This window comes from Parus major, chromosome 1A (genome assembly GCF_001522545.3).
Source record: "Parus major isolate Abel chromosome 1A, Parus_major1.1, whole genome shotgun sequence".
NCBI classification, from domain to species: domain Eukaryota; kingdom Metazoa; phylum Chordata; class Aves; order Passeriformes; family Paridae; genus Parus; species Parus major.
This window is the reverse complement of record NC_031773.1, coordinates 2,120,018-2,140,135: the sequence shown is the minus strand read 5'-3', so window position 1 is coordinate 2,140,135 and position 20,118 is coordinate 2,120,018. Positions and strand designations below refer to the sequence as shown.

Below are 20,118 nucleotides of genomic sequence, written 5' to 3'. Positions count from 1 at the left end.
GAGGAGAGGAGAGGAGTCCTGTGCTTGGTACATGAGGCACACCAGAGGAGAGCAGGGGTGGACTGGAAAACTGAGATGAAGTGTCCCAGGAGATCCCACTCAGCAAGAAAATGAGGTTCCTATAGTGCCTGGAGTGGAAGGGACAGAAAGCTGTGTCCATCAGGACTGGCCAAAGTGTGACAAGGCTTTGGAATAACCCTGAGCTGCCTTTCCTGACCAAGCTCAGGGCATCAAGCCCTCCAGCTCCTCAGCACACTTTCCAATAGGGTTACAGAAAATCCCTAATCCTGGTAGGTGGAGAACTCCTGAGTATTTATGGCTTTTCCCAGTGCCAGAGCAGGTCAGGACATCTGATGCAGGACATCTCAACCAGCACAAATGTGAGAGTTCCACCAGCATTTACAGAAGGGGTGGGAGGGAATGGGGATGTCACAGGAGCATGAAGACACTGAAGGTGGGACCAGGAAGGAATTAGGTGGCTTCCTATTGGTATTCTCCTTGCCTGCAAGGGCTCCTTGGTTACACCACCAGCCAGGCAGCATTTGCAGCTCTGTATTAAGACCCAGGCTCCAGTTCAGCTCAGTCAGTGGCAATCTGGGGGCAGCTGGATGCATTTGCCATTAGGCACCAAACCCACAAAGCCCCAGAGATGTTCCAAACACAGCTGGAACCTACTGATCCCATGGCTAAAGCCCTAAATCCTCCCCAGGTCTCAGTAACCTCCTCCTCTCCTGGAGGAGATGACCCACCAGTGTTTCCCATCCCTCCCCAACCTTTGGTGCCAGGAGTTTGTGATGAGTTCCCAAGGTCACACACCCCCTGTGGTGTGCAGGAGGGAGGGAACAGCTCCCTGGGGTCTGGCTGAGCAGAGGGGAGAGGAGATCCCTGCAGAGGGAGAGGGGAGGGCGAGCAGAGGAGGGAAAGGGTGGGACTGGAGGTGGAGAAAGCTTCCTGGGCTGAGACGGTGACATCAGCCCTGAGCATCCCAGACGTGTGGCACATTCCCTTCCTACCTCGGGCATCTTGACTCGTCCCTCCTGGAAGGAGCAGGAGCTGGGGTCGTGGGTGCAGACGTGGCGGTACTTGCACCAGTGGCAGCGGTAAGGGCTCTCCACACACGACAGGCACCTGGAACAGAGACACAGCAGTCACTCGGCCAGCTGGGCCCTCATGTGCCCTAAGATTTAGCTTTTCTGTGTTTCAGAGCCTGTAGTGCATTAGTGCATAGCTCTGAACTCTCACAGAGTGTTTGCAAGCTCTCTTCACAGCTTGGGCAGACAAAACAATCCTGCTGGGCCTGAGAACCAAGGACACCTCACAGCCTCAGGCCTGAAAAGTACCAACAAAAGTGAATTGGGGAGGAGCAAACTGGGGGAACGTGACTTCATTACCTGAAGCTGTAACTGGACAATTAACCCCTGATATGCAAATGGACCAAACTTAGATCTGCAGAAAAACTCGTGACTGTCATCCCTGTTGGGTGTAGCCTCTGCCAGGTTCCTGCACGGCCCAGGGTGGATCTGGATTTGTTAAAGGTCTTTAATAAATACCTGCTTTAACTCTGCCCAGCTCTGCTCCAGGCAGCCTGTCCAAGGCATCACTGACAGCCTTTCCAGAGGGAAGAACAGCCTGGAAAACATTGCTTGTGCAGGAGGACACAGGCTTTGCACTGACCCAACACCAGCAGGGTGGTGCTGGGTCTGCTCTGGCCTGAGCTGGCTGTCACTGGCATCTCAAATGTCTCATATGATTAAATAATTTAGATTGCATTCATATCATTGCAACTAGAGGAATAATAAATATTGATTGTATTTCGGCTGCCTTGGGCACCAACTATCCTGTCTGGTTAATTCTCCCACACATGACACAGAGGCCAGAGACAAACTGGGATGTACCAAAGGCAGAAAACCAAAGATGAAGCAGGGAATTCTCCCCTGCTGTGTCCCACAGGTTTATTGGTGTGAGTTCTGATCAGGGGGATGAGGTTCCTGCAAATCTATTAACTCATATTTTTCATCTCAGAAGAGAAGTAAAGACTGCTGGAGCAGGTACCTGGGAAGCAGAGGGAATATTTAGGGCATCACCTACTCTGGGTGCAGGAAAGAGCCATTCCCTCCATCTTACAAGGTTTTGCTCTCCTGTGCCCCAGGGGTTGTGCAGAGTCAGAGCTGCAAACACCTCCCCTGGCTGTGTTACAGCACTGACTTGGACCTACATCACACTTCCCTTTGAATTTAATACGATTTAATATGACATGTGCTCAGCAGCAACCAAACCCAGCTCTCTGCACAATGCCAGTCATTCACACTCTGGAGACTTTCACAAAAAAGACCTGGAGGGGCTGGGAAGTGTCCAGGGAATGGAGCTGGGAAGGGTCTGGAGCCCCAGGAGAGGCTGAGGGAGCTGGGGAAGGGGCTCAGCCTGGAGAAAAGGAGGCTCAGGGGGAACCTTGTGGCTCTGCACAACTCCCTGCCAGGAGGGGAAAGTGGTGGGGACAGCCTCTTGTCTCAGGTAAAAAAGTGACAAAATGAGAGGAAACTGCCCCAAGGTGTGCCAGGGGAGGTTTAGCCTGGATAGCAGGATTTTTTTTCATGGAAAGGGCTGTAAAGGTGGAACAGGTCACCCAGGGCAGGGGTGGAGTCACCATCCCTGGAAGCGTTAAAAAGCACTTGGGAACAAGGTTTAGTGGTGACCATGGAGGTGGTGCTGGTTGACCTGGACTTGAGTGATCTTAGAGGGCTTTTCCAACCTTAATTCTATGATTCTATGCAGCTGCAGCACCTGGAGGGCACCTTGAGGAGACTTCAGGGGAGTAAATTTTCCTGGTCCTTACATGCCACTGGGTTTTTAATGGGCAGGACAGAAAAACCCCAGAGCTCCTGTGTGAGCCTAACAGGCAGACACACCCCCTCTCCCCTGTCTCTGTGAAATCTTGCTCAACCCCAATCCACTCTCAGCTCTGGTACAGCAACTTATTCTTCAAATTGGTAACAAGTGCTTGCTCTGATACACCGAATTAAAAATGGATAGCGTATTATAGTTTGTCAAGTAAGAAACCAAAACATGCCATAAATATTTAACAGCACCATCTCTCCTGCTCTCCCCCCACCCCCAGCACTTGCTTTCTGACACTGTTTGTCAAAGCAGCAGGAACATGGAAATAGGATTTGCCTTTCCTTGTGAGTTGCTGAGCCGCAGTAATTATCTGCTTTTGGCACTTCTGACGGCTCAGTGGTGGGGACAGAGGCACTCAGCCTTGCTCAGGGATGGATCAACCTGCTGCAAGGGCACCTTTCTGCAGGGATTTGTGGGTCTGCTCCACTGGGGCAGCTCCTGAGCAGCCCTGGGTGGCAGCTGAACCCCAGGGAAATGGGGTTCACACTATGGGTTACGTGGTCTTGAGGGAATCGGCCGGGTTTAGTGTGCATCCTGCAGGATCCATAAACTTTATTTTTCCAGACTGGAGGGTCCAAGCCTATGTTAACCACCTGGGGCAGGCTACTGGTGGGACTGGCAGCACAGATGAGGGTTGGAGATCCATATGAGGAGCCAAAAATCCACAGAAGAATGAGTAATAAGAAGATAAGGGAGCCACGTGCTAAGGGTACAATTGAGTTTTGACTCCATTCTGTGGCAAGTTGCTCCTAATTTGATGCTCTGCCTGCAGAAAAAGCTGTCCCCACACTCTGAGTCATCTCAGGAGGGACCCACCACACAAGTGACCCCAGCCCTGGCCACCTCCACACTTTAACACCTCCCTGAGGGACACGTGCCCACGAGAAGCTGGTACCAAAGGAAATGAACATACGAGTTGTGGACGCTGCAGTTGTAGAAGACGAAGCTGGTGCTGGCAAAGGTCATCCCCGTTTCCTTGGACTTGAGCTGAAGCTGGACAATGTGATGGTCACCTGGGGGGGAAAATAGGCACATCAGGGTGTGACTGCTTTGTTAGCCCTGCTGGCCAGGCCACCAGCCTGAACCTGGAGCTGTCCCACAGCACCTTGGCTGGGCTGTGCTCAGTAGATATAAAAAGTGTTCCAAAACCCTTCCAGAGCCCAGTTCTCCCACAGGTACAGCTCCAACTCTTATGGGGTGATGGAATACGTCTTTACCACTGGGAATCATTGTGCCTGGGAGCAGAGTCTGGACTGGAGGATGACAGCAGGTCTAATTTCAAAACTGTGGTGACTGAATCCATCAAGTAGGAAAGCCAAGCTCAAAGAATGAGTGCAGATGTCTGGAATTTGGAGGCCATTAAAACAGAATTTTGTCCTTGACGTTGTTCCATACTGGATCACTCAAGGTTCCCAGAAAGAAAGGGCATGTGGGCATTCCTTCCACGTTCACTCACCCCAAGCTCCATTCCCCTCAGCCTGTGGCTGCAAGGAACCCATCTCAGTGTGAGAGATGTGAAATCCATTGCACTTCCAGAGGGATCCATCCATTTCTGTGGCAGACCCCTTTTCACCCCAGCTCCCGGACACCATTTTCCCTCTGCTCCCAAGCTGGGCAGCCACCAGCTGCTTCTTCCCACAGTTCAGAGAGGGAAATTGCAATTCCAGAGGGTGCAGCAACTGCAATGATTTGGTGGGGAAGTGACCCAGGTTTAATTCAAGATTTGCCTGGGTGGCCCTTTCCCTGCTGTTTATAAAAGGGTGATAAGACAAGGAAGACTGAAAGAGGACAGATTTAGATGGGATTTTAGGAGGAAATTCTTCCCTGTGAGGGTGATGAGGCCCTGGCACAGCTGTGGCTGCCCCTGGATCCCTGGCAGTGTCCCAGGCCAGGCTGGATGGGGCTTGGAACAGCCTGGGATGGTGGGAGGTGTCCCTGCCATGGCAGGGGTTTGGAATGAGATGATCTCTCAGGCCCAAAATAAACCACCCTATAATTCTGTGATTTCCCTCCTCACCTAAAAGATTCATTAATCAATGAGGCCAAAGCAAACTTGCTTGACAAAGGGTCACAACGAGCACCTCGTGCTCACTCACACACCTTGGGAGACACACAAACCCCACTGAACACAAACTGCTGGGCTCTGCTGCCCTTCTGCTCTGCCGTATTTAACAACCCTGCCAGAGTCTTGCACCTATTTTAAACCAGGATGTGAGGATGGATGGCCCCAGGTGTGATGGTCACACATTCTTTAGTTCAAATCCAGCCTCTGGCACTGCAGGGAGGACTTTGCAGAGGTGCAGAGCAGCAGCTCTGAAGCTGATACAAGCTGCAGGTGCCCTGAAAGCAGATAAATCTCTCCCTCTTGTCCTGTCTCCACCTTTCACTGCTGTTTTTGTTTGCTGGTTGATGATAGCCTGGCCTGGGACAGATGTCCATACCAAGGAAAGAATTTCTGGTAGCTGTCTTGGTAAGCAAACATGACTGATAACTCCGTGGGACTTGAAAGTGGTGACAACCTCCTGGGAGCTTGTTTTGGGACTGCAGTGGAGAGCACAGCAGCTGTGTGCAGCTCAGGGAGAGCACAGACGATGGTGACAGTTCATGTCACCTCATTTTCTGCAGTCTGAGCATCCCCAGAGGCAAATTTTACAGCAAATTTTCACAGGAAGCCAAGGACAAGAATTGGCAGCATCCTCTCTGTGTCTTGCAGGGATGATAGCAGGGTCAAGGTTTCTATAGAAAGTCCCTGTTAATAGCCACAGGAGCTCTTGAAATTACCCAGAAAGTTTGTTAGAAAAGGGAAAGAAAGAAGTGCAGGAAGCTGTGGCTAGGGGAAGCAGCCTTGGAGACAAGGTGTTTTTCTGTACTGGACCGCTTTAGGAAAAGTAGCCAGAAGCAAACCTGGAACAGCTGAAGGCAGTAGAGGCTGGGAATTGAGACAGGGAGCTGAGCACACAGACTTCAATCTGGGAGGAGCAGGGTGAAATTACAGACAGGATTGTCCAGCTCTGCAGGGATTTCTGTCTGTCACACGGGATGGGGTGCATTGAGAGCCTGTACCCTTGGTGTGGAACACCAGCCTGGCCAAAAGGAGAGGGAATATCCCACGTCCATGTGCTGTCTTTGCTGGGTACGTGCAGCTGCCACTCGGTGGCAGCCTGCAAACACCTGGTGTCATACGGAGGAGCATCTCAGTGCCGCTGCTGGGGTTGCAGCTCTGGGCTTGCACTCCTAAAACACTCTCACATTCACACAGCTCGTGTTGTGACGTGCTGCTGAGCAGCTCCAGCATCCCCCCTGCTCCCAGGGCTTTCCATGCCCTCTCCTCAGGCTCTCGGGAGCCAAATCCCGCTTTGTGAGTACGCAGGGCGTGGGGTGAGGATGGGAGGGAGAGGAGCAGCTGGAGGATCTGTGGGGCACTCACCATTCTCTGTGATGATCTGGGGCACCTCCTTGGCAGCTGGAGAGATGCACTGAATCTGGCTGCCCACCACCAACCCATCCATCTCCGAGAGGTCCTCGAAGGTGCAGTTGACTCCTGCTGACAGCTCGGGGACGTTGTAGGTCTCCAAGACCAGCTGCAGGCAAAGGCGGAGGGAGAGGAGGAGAGGCAGAAAAAGAGAGAAGAGAGAACACTCAGCCAAACCACAGAGCTGGGCCAGCAGGAGAGAATTACACTGGAGAGGTCGGACAAAGAGCCTCTTGCTAGAGAGAGCATCCTCCTTCAGCAGAAAGCAGCGGCTCGGGAGGGGGGCGAGTGAGGAGGGGAGGGCACGAGATGCTGATGCTGACACAGGTGGCTGTGCACGGAGCCCCAGTGCTGGCTGGGTCAGTGCAGGGGAGGGAGTGCTCACTGTCTCTCATGCAGGTGTCAGGTTAGGCAGGGAGTCTTTGGAGCCAGCCGTGGGTTCCGGGGCCGTGGTGGTTTCTGAGGAAGGTGACTGCTACTCACAAGAGGCACTCTGCAGACTCCAGAGAAACTGGAGCGCTCCAGTCTAACTCTCTACGGCCTGCTCTGCCAGCACCAGCAGGGGGGAGCACTCTGTCCCCAAGTTCCTGTGTGAGGAGAGTCTAGTTACAGCCTTCAGTGCACCACAAAAAACAACCCTGTCTCTACAGGCACAGAAACATCTCCTGCCCATCCCACCGAAGAACCAGTTGGCTCCGTGTGCTATGCTGGGGCTCCATATGGGGAAAAAAAAGCCATGAAGGAGGATTTGCCCATGTTTTTAATGTTCACAACACCCTCTGGCATTGCTCATGGTCATGGGGAAAGGAATCTCAGGGCTGGTTTCCACCATGTCCACGCTTTGGGGGAACACAGTCGTGCTGGCAACTTCCCAAACAAAGGTCCTGCCCCACGGCTCTCCATCACTGAGGGTCCTGCTCAAAGGTCATGCCTGAACACAGAGGGGCACCCCAGGGGACCCCCTAGCACCTGGTAATTGGTGTAAATTTCGTGGTTTTGTGAGTGAACACTGGAGCCAACCACTCGGCACAGGCTCAAATGCAGATGCTCTCCACACTTGCCTCCTTCCCGAGCTGGCTGAGGTGACAGCCACTGCAAGGACACACAGCTGCATGCTGAGGGGTTGTTTCTACCAGCACAAAGAGCAGGGGTCAGGCCAGGTGACAAAGCAGGACAGGATGAGAAGGTGACATAGCATTCAGTGCTCCCACACTGCATTTCCTCACTTAGGGAAAGGCTGGAGATGTTTCTCCACACCGAGGACCACCAGGGAGAAAAGCTGAGCAGACAGGCCTTAGCCCTGGATGCCACCAAGTCTTTGTGAGAGTAGGATCCTCTTTGGGCCATGGCAAAGGCAATGGGAAAGGTGATTTTTATTTTGGTCTCAGATGGGGAACAGGAAAAAGCTTTGGTTATTTGGATGGATTTAGCACTCAGGCTGAATGCATTTTCCCTGCTAGCAATGGAGAAGGGGAACCCATCCTCCTTAACCAATCTCCCTCTGGGCATGGATGATGCAGGAGGAAGCTGTGCCAGGCAGAAGATGACTCTGGTGGGCAGAGCAGCGCTTGGCCACAAACTCCATGGGCCAGTTCACACCCCGAGCAGACAAGGAGTCCTACATCCCACACTCCTGGGACAGCATGGAGCCTGCCCCCAGCCAGCAGCTCTTCTCAGAGAGCCCAGAGCAGCAGTCCTGGGCTGAAACAGACTCAGGTAGAGATTTTTCCAAGACCCTGTTAGTGCCCAAAATTTAAAAGTGTGGCTGACCACATGTGGATCTCACAGAGGCAGATCTAACCTCTAAGTGGTTCAATCAGTTGAATCTGAATGGCTCAATCAGTTGTCTATCTCAGAACTAGACTGCTATGGGTTATTTCCAGGCACAGAGGAAGCTTTCAGCAGCTTCTCTCAGAAAAATAATTTCCATGGCTGGTTTCTTAATTCTTTCTTAATATCAATCAGTGGAAAACCAGCACACAAACACCTGCTCTGCCTCTGTGGGCAAGAACTCACAGTCACTGACACTTTGCTAGGACTCAGGATTCCAGCATTCTAGAGCTTTGCTGATGACACCACCAAGCCTCTGTTTGTTCCCCTCCTGGTTTGCCTCTGGTGACAGGATGAGCTGGACCACCAGTTTAACTGGGACTGGGCTGAGGCTTCCATCAAAATGCCCATGCAGATTGCTGGGTAACAGATGATGTCAACTTCTGATCCCAGCAGCTCTGGGCTGACTCACCCTGGGAGTAACCCAGAGGTAAAGGTCTCTTATTCCGTTATCATTTTCCATCGCCCTGAGCCAGCCAGTCCCCCAGGATTTATCCCAACATGAAAGAATTCAACAGCTACTGAGAGAATACAGAAAAGGAACCTTGAACTACCAGAAGAACAAAGAACTTAAAATGTCTCAGATCAGTTTTGTTTGAAGCCTGGGGAAAGTAAAGTCACAGCAAAGTTAAGAGGCTGAAACAAAGCAGCGATGACTGGACATGAAGGCTTTGAAAGGCTGATTTCATTATCCCTGGAGAAATCCAAACCTGTCACCTGGAAGGTGTCTGGCAGCTGCACCCTGAGCAATTCCATTTAGGCCTTTCAGGGTGTGTGGATAATGATCAGCTTTTCTCGAGATGGAGCTTTTAGGGCCTGGGTTATCAACTTAATTGCAGCTCAAATTAGCATGGTCAAAAAGACAGAGCACTGGTAGCCTGAGAGAAATGGGGTTTTGTCTTCTTCTTGGAGCAGGTTGGGATCTCACCACATCTGGTCCTGCTGCCATGAGCCAGGAGAGAAACCACAGATCTTCAGCAGTGATTTCCTGCCTCAAGCCCAGGGATGGCCAGGATCACCCACTGCTCTGCCAGCATTCACTGTGGGGTTTCCTTGGCTGCTGACTGAGTAGCTTGAAGCCAGAAAGGTTAAACCTCGTGCTGCAGAAGGTCACAGGAGACAGCAGGAGCCCTGGAAGCCGTGGGTTCCTCTGCACAGCATCCTGCCTCTGCTCTGCATGCCTAGTGCTGGAGCAGGATGGAGTTCCTGGGGGCTTAGAAGGAGATATTTCCATCCAAAATGATGGGAACTTGGAGCTCACTGAAATAATTCATATCATCCTTCACCTGGCTTTCCTCTAGAATGCAATTTGTAACCTTGAAAATGTCCCTTGCCTAAAGTTTTTAATGAATTCCTCTCCCAGGACAACACAAAACACTTGCAGAACACAGAGTCCCTTCAGACCTGCCCTCACAGACAACAAAGAAAACTCTTCCTAGTCCATTTCTAGTCTTCTAAACAGAGAATAACCAATACCAAAATATCCTCCTGTGGGAAATGTCTCCCTGCTCTGGAAGAGTTGCTGGGGAAGTTAACGGAGTCTGGAGAGCCTCTTGCTGCCAGTCCTTCCCACTGGAATCCCTGGCTCTGTCACGCTGCAGGGGCAGGTTAAACCCGAGGAGAGGGGCAGGGATTGTCATTCCTCACCAGAACGTTGTACTGGGAGACGGAGATGTTGTTGGGGTGCACGGTGAGGCGGACACACTGCTTCATCTCCGAGGCGAATCTGCGCGGCTCGCTGGAGCGCTCGCACCGCTCCTTCCTCGTGCAGCTGCAAAACAGGGACAGACAGCGGCAGAGTGAGCACAGAGCCAGGCTGGCAGCGTGGGGACAGCTCTGGGGTGTGGGAGCAGCAGTCAGTGTGCATGGAAAGTTGGCCCTGTGCTCTTTGGGACAGCACCAGAGAGAAAATTGCACTCGTGCCCTGGGGCGCTCTGGCTGATGGAATTGTAGGGGATCTCCTGAGCTGGAAGGGACCCACACAGAGCATGGAGTCCAGCTCCTGGCCCTGCACAGGACATTCCAAGAGTCCCAGCACGTGTCTGAGAGCATTAACTCCGGTGCTGGCAGCTGTGGGGTTGCTCAAGCAGGCTGGGGAGTTGCAAGGAACCGGCAAGAGGAGGGAGGGGGCTGTGAGAAAGCTCCATCCCCGCTGCAGAAATTCTGTCTCTCCACCCACACAGCAGGTGCAGCACAACCTTCCCTGGGCCAGACCCCCAGCCCTTCAAACTCTCCTGTCCAAGGGCTGTGGGACACCTCAGGCAGGGCTCTCCTTGTAGAGAAGCCGTGCACAGCCCATGTTTTTTGTCCCTCCTGAGAACTCTGCACACTTGTGGTGCCTCTGGGCTGTTGGTACCTCACCTCTGGCAGGGGGACACCCCCAAGCAGCTGTCCCTGCAGATTAAGGAGTTTTCTGCATGTGGCTTGAAAATCCTGACTAGAAGTGCTGAGAGCTGAATCTTAAAGATTCAGGTGTTCCCAATAAGTGACAGCTCAGTGAAATTTGTGGGTGCACACACCTGGGCTGCACAAATGTGTGGAGTTCACGCCACTGTTGATGTTTTCAGTGATGTCACCACCCCTCATCTCACTTGTGTGGTGCAAACACAACCCAGAAAAGTGGATTGGTGGCTGTTTGCCCCATTTCCACCCAGGTTTGCACTTGTTTAACATAAACCACATCTGCATTTCACTCCACACACGCTGCCAAGGCCATTGCTTCAAGGAAGGTGTCTGCTTGGAAATCCACAGGGTTAATCCAAGAGGACAGCTCCAGCTGCATGCCAATTACCTTCTGCCATTAAGTTAATGTTATGGACTTGCACAGGGTGTCTTCAATGGATTTTGTTATTAGCAGTGCTATTACCCCCCATTAAAACCAGCTATAAAGACTTAAGTGTGGATGTTAAATTATTCACCCGCTCCCAGACTTCAGTCTCATTTGGAAGAGAGCCTGGGGGCTGCTGGAGCTCCAGGATCACCCCTCAGCACCCCTACTCCTTGGAGCAGAGACTGCACCCTTGTGCATGGGGATTTGCAGATGAGGATCCATGGAAACACACGCCAAAAACTCAGTATATGGATAATCCAAATGTTACAAAGCTTGGTGCTGCCTAAAACTTTAGGGCTTGGCTTCTCTCTAGCGACTGTCTCTAGATAAAGTGAACACCCCAAACCCCAAACTCCAATTTCCCCATCTTTCTGGCAGAGGAAAGTTTTGTATTTCCAGAGGCAGGATCCATAAAGGGACATTTTGGCCATTCTCAACACACTTTGCAGGCTTGAGAGAGCAAAAGCAGCACTGCAGCTCCTGCTCTCTGTTCCCCAGGAGCTCTCATCCCATTAAATCTCCTCTGGCACTGCCACATGCTGGATGAGGAATTTTAAATGGGCACTCTCCAGAGGGTTGGACTGATAGCCCATTAAATACCCCCAAAACTGTAAGTCCCCCATGGTGGCACAAAAGCCAAAAGGCAAAATGCTGACCTGAGATTTTTCCAAGCACTTCCATAAAACAAACAGCCACAGCAACCCCACTAAAGCTCCACAGGGCGTGGGAACTCCTCTCCTGGGAGTAGTTTGGAAGGGAAACCTTTTTGGGCTCAGAATCAAAACACAAGTGCCCAAATTCTTCCAGATGTTCTGTTACCTCCCATTTATTTCCTTCAGCTGCAGCACATCAGAAATATCTGGATTTTCTAAAATTAAACAGGCAGATATCCAGGCTCAGTTCAAATCTATGGATATGGATTAAGCATCCAGGAATGTGGTTTGTATTCCCAATCCCCCAGCTGAGCAGGAATATAATAATCCACATTTTACTTTGTTTACAGGTCATACACATTTAAAACATGCCATTTTTCAAACCAAACTCTCGGTCCATGTTAGACTGATGTGCTCTGCAGCCTTGATATCTGCCATAAGGTGAAAATAATGTAATCCAAAATATGAATTTATGAAAAACCAAACCAAACTAAGCCTGGCTTTAATATAATGTTAAGGCTGCTGTGTCAGGGTCTCAGGAATTAGGGACTGCCAGACTGAAAGCAGCTTCTGTACTTCCAAATCTGCTCCCTGCACTCACACACTGCAAGCCAGACTTTAATTACAGGATCACAGGTTATTATTCCTTTTTTCCACGGTGACCTCAATTCTGCCACTTCCAAACTTTCGACTTTCACCGACTTTTTCCATGCAATTCCTCAGCTGGAAAAGCCAAAACACTTCTAACACTCAGCACCTGTGCCTGGTGCTCCAGTCTGATGCTGGGGGAGTTCTGCTGAGCTGGACCACACCGAGCTGGGCTCTGGGTCAGGGCTCAGGCTCTGGGGTCAGCACCATGGGTGAGTGACCACAGCTGCTTCAGGAATTGAATCTAAAGGGATGGAGCCACCTGCCAGGGGTTTGTGGATGCAGAAAGGGGTGATGGTGGCTCCCCTCCAGAGCACTTTGTCCGTGGTTTCCCCATCTCCTCTCCCATGACCACCTCATCTACCCTAAGCTGGAGTGTCCTGTGGCTTCACACATCACCCAAGGTGATGCTGGTCTGCCCAGCACTTGCAGCTGAGATTCTCCAGAGCCACAACGTGGTGGGTTCTCCCATGATGGATTACCCTAAAGGAAGGGAGATTTGGGTTGGATATTATGAAAAAATTCTTTACTCAGAGGGTGGTAAGGCCGTGGCACAGGTTGCTCAGAAAAGCTGTGGCTGCCCCATCCCTTGAAGTGTCCAAGGCTGCATGAGGCTTACAGCAACCTGGGATGAGAGCCCCATGGCACGGGGTGGAACTGCATGATCTGTAATGTCCCTTCAACCCAAATCCTTCTGTGATCCTACAGTTCAGCTGAGCAGAAAAAGATACCTGACATAAAGTAACCATCTCCCTCCAGCCTTCCTCTGCACCACCAAAAATGTTCTGCCCTCCCCAAAGAAAGGAAGAACAGCAGAGAAAATTGTTCCAACATGTGCAAAGTCCTTCCCTCCAGCACCAGTCTCCAATGCCTGGATGGTGAAGGCTGAGATGCAGAAACAAAAGTGACAAAGGATCTGGCCACAGAAGCATCTGCCCAGAGGGCACATGGCAGCCCCAGAAGTAAGTTCAGCAAACTGTAAATAAAGGCAAATGGGACTTTTAATAAATAAGTACTTCCAGACACAAGGCCCTGCTGCCTATAGGAGTGGTCACCTGGAAGGCAGCTGCCTGCACTCAGGAGCTGGGCTGAGGGAGTGATAATGAAATATCTCAACCTCAACACATCATTTCTGCTGTCTCTGGTGACAGTCATTGTCCTCCTTGGGCCCTGGGAACTCCTGTGACTCTCATCTGGTGTGTTTATTATTGTTTGTACAGAAGAAAACCCCTTTTACTTTAATAAAATATTTAAAAATAAAAAATTTGCTTTAATAAAATATCTGTGCCCCCAGCATTCCGGGGGTGTCCCCACACCGAGATCGCTTTCCGCTGCCACATTCCCTAAGTCCCTGCAAGTCCCACCATCACTGGGTGATGTGGAGCTCCCACCCAGTGGCACCTCATTCCACTTCAGGCCCCTAAAAGAGCATCTCCCACCCCTGAGCTTGTTTTGATTGTGGTGCAGACACGACACTTCTCTGGATGTGCTGCTCCTTCATTATCAGCTGCGTCTTTAACAATTCCAAGTGTCCTGCTTTGTCCAAAACCATTAACACAAACACTGAGGAGCTGCTCTTACCACTGAGCCGTGAGGAATGTTATTTCCTCCTCATCTCCCGTTAAGAAGAAGCACCACTGGTGCTCACCCTCTGCTTGCCAGCCACCAACCAATTATTTTAATGATCTTAAATTAATACTTTCAGCTTCTCTCGTGTCTCTCCTCCAAGAATCTCTGAGGGCTTTGCCCGCAGCTAATTAAACTTCAGGATATCTCCATGAGGTTGGAATTAGCAGGCAGAGACAGGAAAGTGAGGCACAGACTGAGAGCGGGGCAAAGCCTGAGGTGGAGGTCCTGGTTTGGGACACAAGAAATCATCATTAAATCCCTAAAGACCAGGGACCTAAAGCTGGGGCCACACCCTGCAGACCCAGGCTGCAGAGGGCCAGGCTGCTCCACCTCTGCAGGGATGGGAAGGGTTCTTCTGCCTTGCTGGGGCTTGGTCAAACCAAGCCCAGACTCTCAGTGAAGGTACTCCTGTTGCAGACAAAAAAACCCCAAACCACCACCTTACACACGAAAAACCCTCCCAGCTCCCCCAGAAATGACCTTTATTTTTCACCTGACCATGTCTTGCTTGTTCATGACCGTAACTGTTGAAAAAGGAGAAGATTTGGGCTCTGTTGTATTTTTTTTTCCCATAATTTCCCAAGAAGCAGTCTGAAATATCCAAGTTTTTGAATGTGAGGCCCAAAAAAGTCAGTTTTCTGGCAATGGAAAAGGTCTTATCTGCAATTCTGTTAATTAATAACAAATTTCAAGACAAAAGAGTGGTGATTGGATCTGATCAGAAATTGCTACTCAGAACAGAGTATTTGGGGGATTTTTACAAGTGGCAATTAGCACACGATTCAGTATTTTTTTTTTTTTACTCAGGGAAAAAAAAATACCATCAAAAATTTTTAATTCCCAGAAATAAATTCTAAAGAAATGAATATTTTTTGGAGAAGCCTCACCATTTGATGCACAGCATCATTCTTTTGACTCTGGGTGTTCAGGTGGCTTCTCAGGGAGGGAGAGGGATGTGAAAAATCCATGTTTGATGGCGAAGCTCAGAGACCAAATGGTTTGGGTCATCCCAGCAACCCCAAATGACACCTTTCCACCACCTCCACACAGGTAATTTGCTGGAATCACTCTTTTGCAAAAGGTTTTGACATTTCAGCTTTCCTTTCTGGCTCTAAACAGTGACATTTCCCTCAGGGGATAAATTCTCTCACCCTCTGATGGAATCATCTCAGCCCTCCCTTTCCTCACACCTTCCCTCCAGTGCTGGGGGTGGCAATTGGGGCACCCCCAGTCACACCAGTGGGGAGGGGTCACCAGGCCAGGGGGGGATATTTTGGTAGGATACAAGTTTGATGTTGGAATTCCCATTTTCATCCCCCAACTGTTCACTCCTAAGCTTTTTGTGGTGTAGGGTCCCTCTGACTGGGGTCTTCCACTTGTGCAAGAGGGAGATGTTGCCCCATCCCAATCCTCTTCCCAGTAGTGTGTTTTCAGCTTGGGCAAAGTTCTCATTCTCTTTTTTTCACCTCTCTTTAGTTTTCCCCCTTAAAATTCAACCTTTTCCCTTCTTTTTTCCTCAGATTATCCATCTGCCTCCCTCATTCACATCACCACCTCCAGTGGTCTCCTTCTGAGGTTTATTGGATAGAGACATCCAAGGAAAAAAAAAATTAGAAGGCTCGAGAAGATGTAGGGAAACTTTCAGGGAAATCTGATTTAGGTCTCCATTGCAAGACCATGAGTATCCCAGATGATCTCCCCTGTCCTGGATCAAGACAGGGTAAGAGACAATGATTTTCCCTTTCTCCCATCTCGTTATCTCCAAGGGAAAATCAGAATTCCCAGCCCAGCCAGGCTGTACCTGCACACAAGAGTCAAACTGAAAGAACTGAAGAGATCAACAAATTTGGAATCTGAAATGTAAGAGGGGCTGCAGGCATGGCCTGGTAGCCTCTGGTAGCAGCTCTCCTTGTCCCTGAGGGGAAAGGTGATTTGGGGATGTCCCTGGATCCCTGGAATTGTTCCTGGCCAGGCTGGACAGGGCTTGGAGCAGCCTGGGACAGTGGGAGCTGTCCCTGCCCATGGTGGGGGTGGCACTGGATGGGCTGTAAGGTCCCTTCCAACCCAAACCCTTCCGTGATTCTTTGATTCCTACAAAATTAAATAACAGGAATAGAGAGATTTTGTGAAATCTTTGGTCTTGCAACGCACCAGAATATTTTTCCTAGGCAAAGCTGGAGCAGCACAGAACCTAGGAGGTGACAGGGGGATTTCTGGCACCGCTGCAGCTCCTGGGTTCCCCTCTCTGCCCCCAAAGCCCCAGACTCTGGCAGAGAGCCGCGTTCCCCAGCCAGGCACGGGCTGATATCGCACAGGATCCCCGGCCAGCAGCAGCCAGGGGTCCCTGTCCTTGCCCCGAGGAGGGAGGGGATGTGTTCCCTTGAGGAGCAGCTCGGAGGTGCCTTTTGGAAGGTGATCAGCAGAGGGAGCTCGGCGGAAGCCAAGTGCAAACCCTCGGAATGGCATTTTCAGCCAGGACTGGGGACAGCGATCTGGGGAAGGAGCGCAGGACAGAGATGCTTGGCTGGGGGAGGCTCTGGAGATCCGAGTTTTCCGGCTCGGGCTCATCAGTCTGGTCCCTCTTTCAGGATGAGATGCAAGGTGACAGCTTCGCTCCTTTCCGGGAAAAAGTTTTTTGATTTCCCAGTTGGAAGGATGGGTGAGACGAGAAGAGAGCAATTAAAGGAATCTGGGGATGGATTAAGAGGTTTGTTTTAGCCCAAGCCTGACCAATGTTTAGACCCAGCTTTGGGTCTCCTGAGGTGGCTTTATCACCAGGGGAGAGTAAGGCTGGGGAAGGAGGGAGCAGCTGAAATTTGCCTTTCCCTCTGCTGGAGCCAAAGCAATTTTCTGGCTGGAGCCAGGAAAAGGGAGAAGATTCAGTCCCACTCGCATGTAAAGTTTAAGGTCAGTTTTAGCAATGTTTTGACATTTCCAGGTTCCCTCGGGGTCCTGAGAACAGGAATGCCATAAATGTCGAGACACAGACATAATTGACCTTAAACTTTACATGGCCATGTGGAGAATACCCCACTCCCTCCCTGCTCTCTCCTTTTGGCCTCCAGGCTGCCCAGGGCATGGCTGAAATTTAGCTCTCGCTGGCACCAAGAAGTTAAATTTGACCAACTTCCCAGGATATTCCATTCTGGACAAAAAAGGCAGGAGATGCTCCAGGAAAAGTGACAAATTTGAGCTGGGATAATGCACAGGATTATTGCTGGGAAACCTGTCCTGGTGGTGAGGGGTTTTCTCAGCAAGTTCACGTGTCTGAGGAAGTTGTTGAATCCTTTCATCTTTGGCTCTAACCACAAACAGGCTCAACTCCCCAAAAGCTGCTTTTTGGGCACCAAAGATGAACTGGGCAAAGCAGGGGAAAGCCACTGGGTGAAGTGGAAAAAGTGGGGTTTTTAATGGGTGCTATTTGGGCACCAAGAGGTCTGTGCATTTTTCCAAAGAGACATGGAAGAAATTACTCCAAAAAAAGCTGAAATTCACTCTTCGGAGCTTTGCATTTCCCCAGGGCAATTTTTGAGGGACCTGAGAGCCACAAAAAGTTTCACACCACCATTCAAAGCTCACCCTGCTGCTCTTCTCAATGTCCCAGCAGGGCAGTCCTGGGGTGAAAGATCAGATCTCCATCGCTGCCCTTGGGCTGCAGTTTGGGGATGGAAACGCTGCCCTGCCAAAGCTGCCTCTCCCCACTCTCCTCCTGCCCAGCACCAGCGCCGCTGTCACCTCGCCAAACGGAGTGAGGCTGCTAATTGCTCTGCCTGCTAATCTATTCTAATGCATGGTAATAGAAGCCGAGTTTCTGCCCTGATAACTCGGCCGGCTTATGCTGCAGAACCGCAATCCCCCCGCCCGCCCCTTATCGCCGTCCCCAGGTGGGCTCCTCCCTCCATCCCAGCGATTGTGCGAGCCCACCCCCGGAGCCCCACGGGGCGTGGGTGCAAGGGATTTACTCCTCCGTCTCCCGCCCTACAAAGCCAAGCGCTCCACAAACAGCATCCCTTCCCCCCTGCTTTGGGGGATTTCATGCCCCTTCTCCTTTCCCCGAGCCCCCCTCCCCAAGTTTCCAGAGCTTACGGATTGTCTCGGCCCTGCTAATCTTGGCTGGGAGAGGCGGGGTTGGAGCATCAAATGTAACCTGCTCCCGAGCCCTGGGGCTGGCCAGAGGTTCAGGGGTGGCCCCGAGGACCATCCCAGCTCAGGCATGGCTGGGGGGCAGCCAGGGATGGTGGACACACGTGTGTGCCTCTGCAGGGCGGCTCGATGGAGCCTGAGATGGACGGGAACATTTCACATGCAAATCCCTGGAAACTTGGACCCTTTGTCCAATGAAGGATTGGGAATGGTTTGCTGGCACGGGGGGAAGGAGGGTGTGGGAATGAGGGAGGGGGATCTGTGGAAGGGGATGTTGAAATCCGCTCTTCAGCTGGCTGTTTATGGGAAGGAGGAGTTCATCTGTGAATCGCAGGATCATGGACCCATAGGATGGTTTGGGTTGGAAGGGACAATACAGATCATCCAGTCCAACCCCCTGCCATGGGCAGGAACACTTCCACCACACCAGACTGCTGCAAACCTCACCCAACCTTCCAGGGATCCAGGGGCAGCCACAGCTTCTCAGGGCACCCTGTGCCAGGGCCTGCCCACCCTCACAGCCAAGAATTCCTTCCTAAAATCCATTCCTACATCACTTCCTGCTGCAGAAACAGCCTGAAAACAGCCAGCACCTGTCTGTGACATCTGCGAGGATGGGGATCTCCTGCCTCCATCCTCTGACCCTTCCCAACCTCCTGAAAGGGTCAAAGCCACAAGGAAATGACATCTCTGAAGCTGCAGGGTCTCTGCTTTGCTGCCCCTTCAATCACAGCCCTCCAGGTCCTTTTGCTGCTGAACTTAGCAGGCACAATACGAGCCCGGCAGCTTAAAGCAGGAGGAGAATCTCAGAGCACAAAAATCACAAGCAGGAGGCAGAACTCGAGCCAAAGGCATGAGAACCGCGGTCAGTCCACGGCACTGAGGTGGTCCACAAGAAAGGAATCACAGGAATCTGCCTGGAATCTGCATTTTGCCATCTACCCATGAAAGGCTGAGCTTCAAATGAAGATGGAAAAACCCCTGAAGGCTCAGCTGAAGGCTACCTGAGTAATACAAGCTCCTGTCTCTGAGGAAGCAGCAAAATAACTTTCCCTGCATTGAATTCACTTAGAGTTGTTTTAAAGAAAATTAGAAGAAGAAGAAAGCGAGAGAAAGGGAACGAGGTTGCTAGATAAGGCAAGCAATTAATGAACAAAATTACTTTTCCCAGAGAGCATCCTATCATGGTGCTTCCTATTCATGCTAATAATATTTGTGAGTGTCTTCCCCAGAACCTGGGTAGATAACACCTACACTCTCCCGTGCTCCTACATGCTCTCCTCTGCAAGGGCTGATGCAAATAATCTGTTCAAAGGGGCTGAAGTTCTTTGTTCCTGGCCTGATTCAGATCATCATCCTCGAATTCTCCGTGGGAGCTTCTCTTGAGAGTAACTCCATGGAAATTAATTTGGTGATTTCCCTGTCTCTATAGTCCAAATGCCAAACATCTGCTGGTGAAGATGATGGGAGGTGCCCTTGCCTTCAGAAAGGTCAAATTTGGGGTGTCCTGCTCAGTGATTGGAGCTGATCAGTGGTGCTGAGGCCCCCTCAAGGCTGCAGAGACACCTGGAATTCCTCCAGGTGCAAGGTTTGGTGCCACTTCAGCTTTGTCTCCTAAAAGGCAAGTGAGGATCTGTGTTCAGGAGGTTTTCCAGAAGGTCAGGGAGCTGTGGGAAGTGCACTGTAAGGAGTCCCCACTCACACAGACACCGAATCCCTGCCAGGCTCAGCCAGCACCTCACTCACTTGCTCTTTTGCTGTCAGCCTCTGCTGTCCTGCCTTGGGGGAGCACAGAAAGGGGAAAACATTCCCACAGGATGGACTGATCAGTCCTGAACACTCCTCATCCAAATCCCCCACCCCTGGAAACCTCTTGAGCAGTTTTACCCAGAAAGGTTCAAGGCAGAGGGGATCCCACAGAGTTTCTCAAACCAGATTCTCACAATCCACCACTGCTCATTTTGATCTTCATCATTATCTCTATTTTTATACTGCTGATAAGTTCCTTTCCTCCTCCT

At 51.0% G+C, this 20,118-nt stretch overlaps 1 protein-coding gene across 1 annotated transcript in view; it reads right to left on the bottom strand.

Annotated features, from left to right (window-relative positions):
* Positions 1-20,118, bottom strand: part of PLXNA4 (plexin A4) — a 422,006-nt gene that overhangs the window by 100,753 nt on the left and 301,135 nt on the right. Inside the window, exons 6-9 of the mRNA XM_015628532.2 lie at positions 9,845-9,968; positions 6,323-6,476; positions 3,809-3,908; positions 1,014-1,128 (exon numbers count right to left, since the gene is read on the bottom strand). Of these exons, the coding sequence (XP_015484018.1) occupies positions 1,014-1,128; positions 3,809-3,908; positions 6,323-6,476; positions 9,845-9,968 (493 nt within the window). The remainder of the gene's footprint in view (positions 1-1,013; positions 1,129-3,808; positions 3,909-6,322; positions 6,477-9,844; positions 9,969-20,118) is intronic.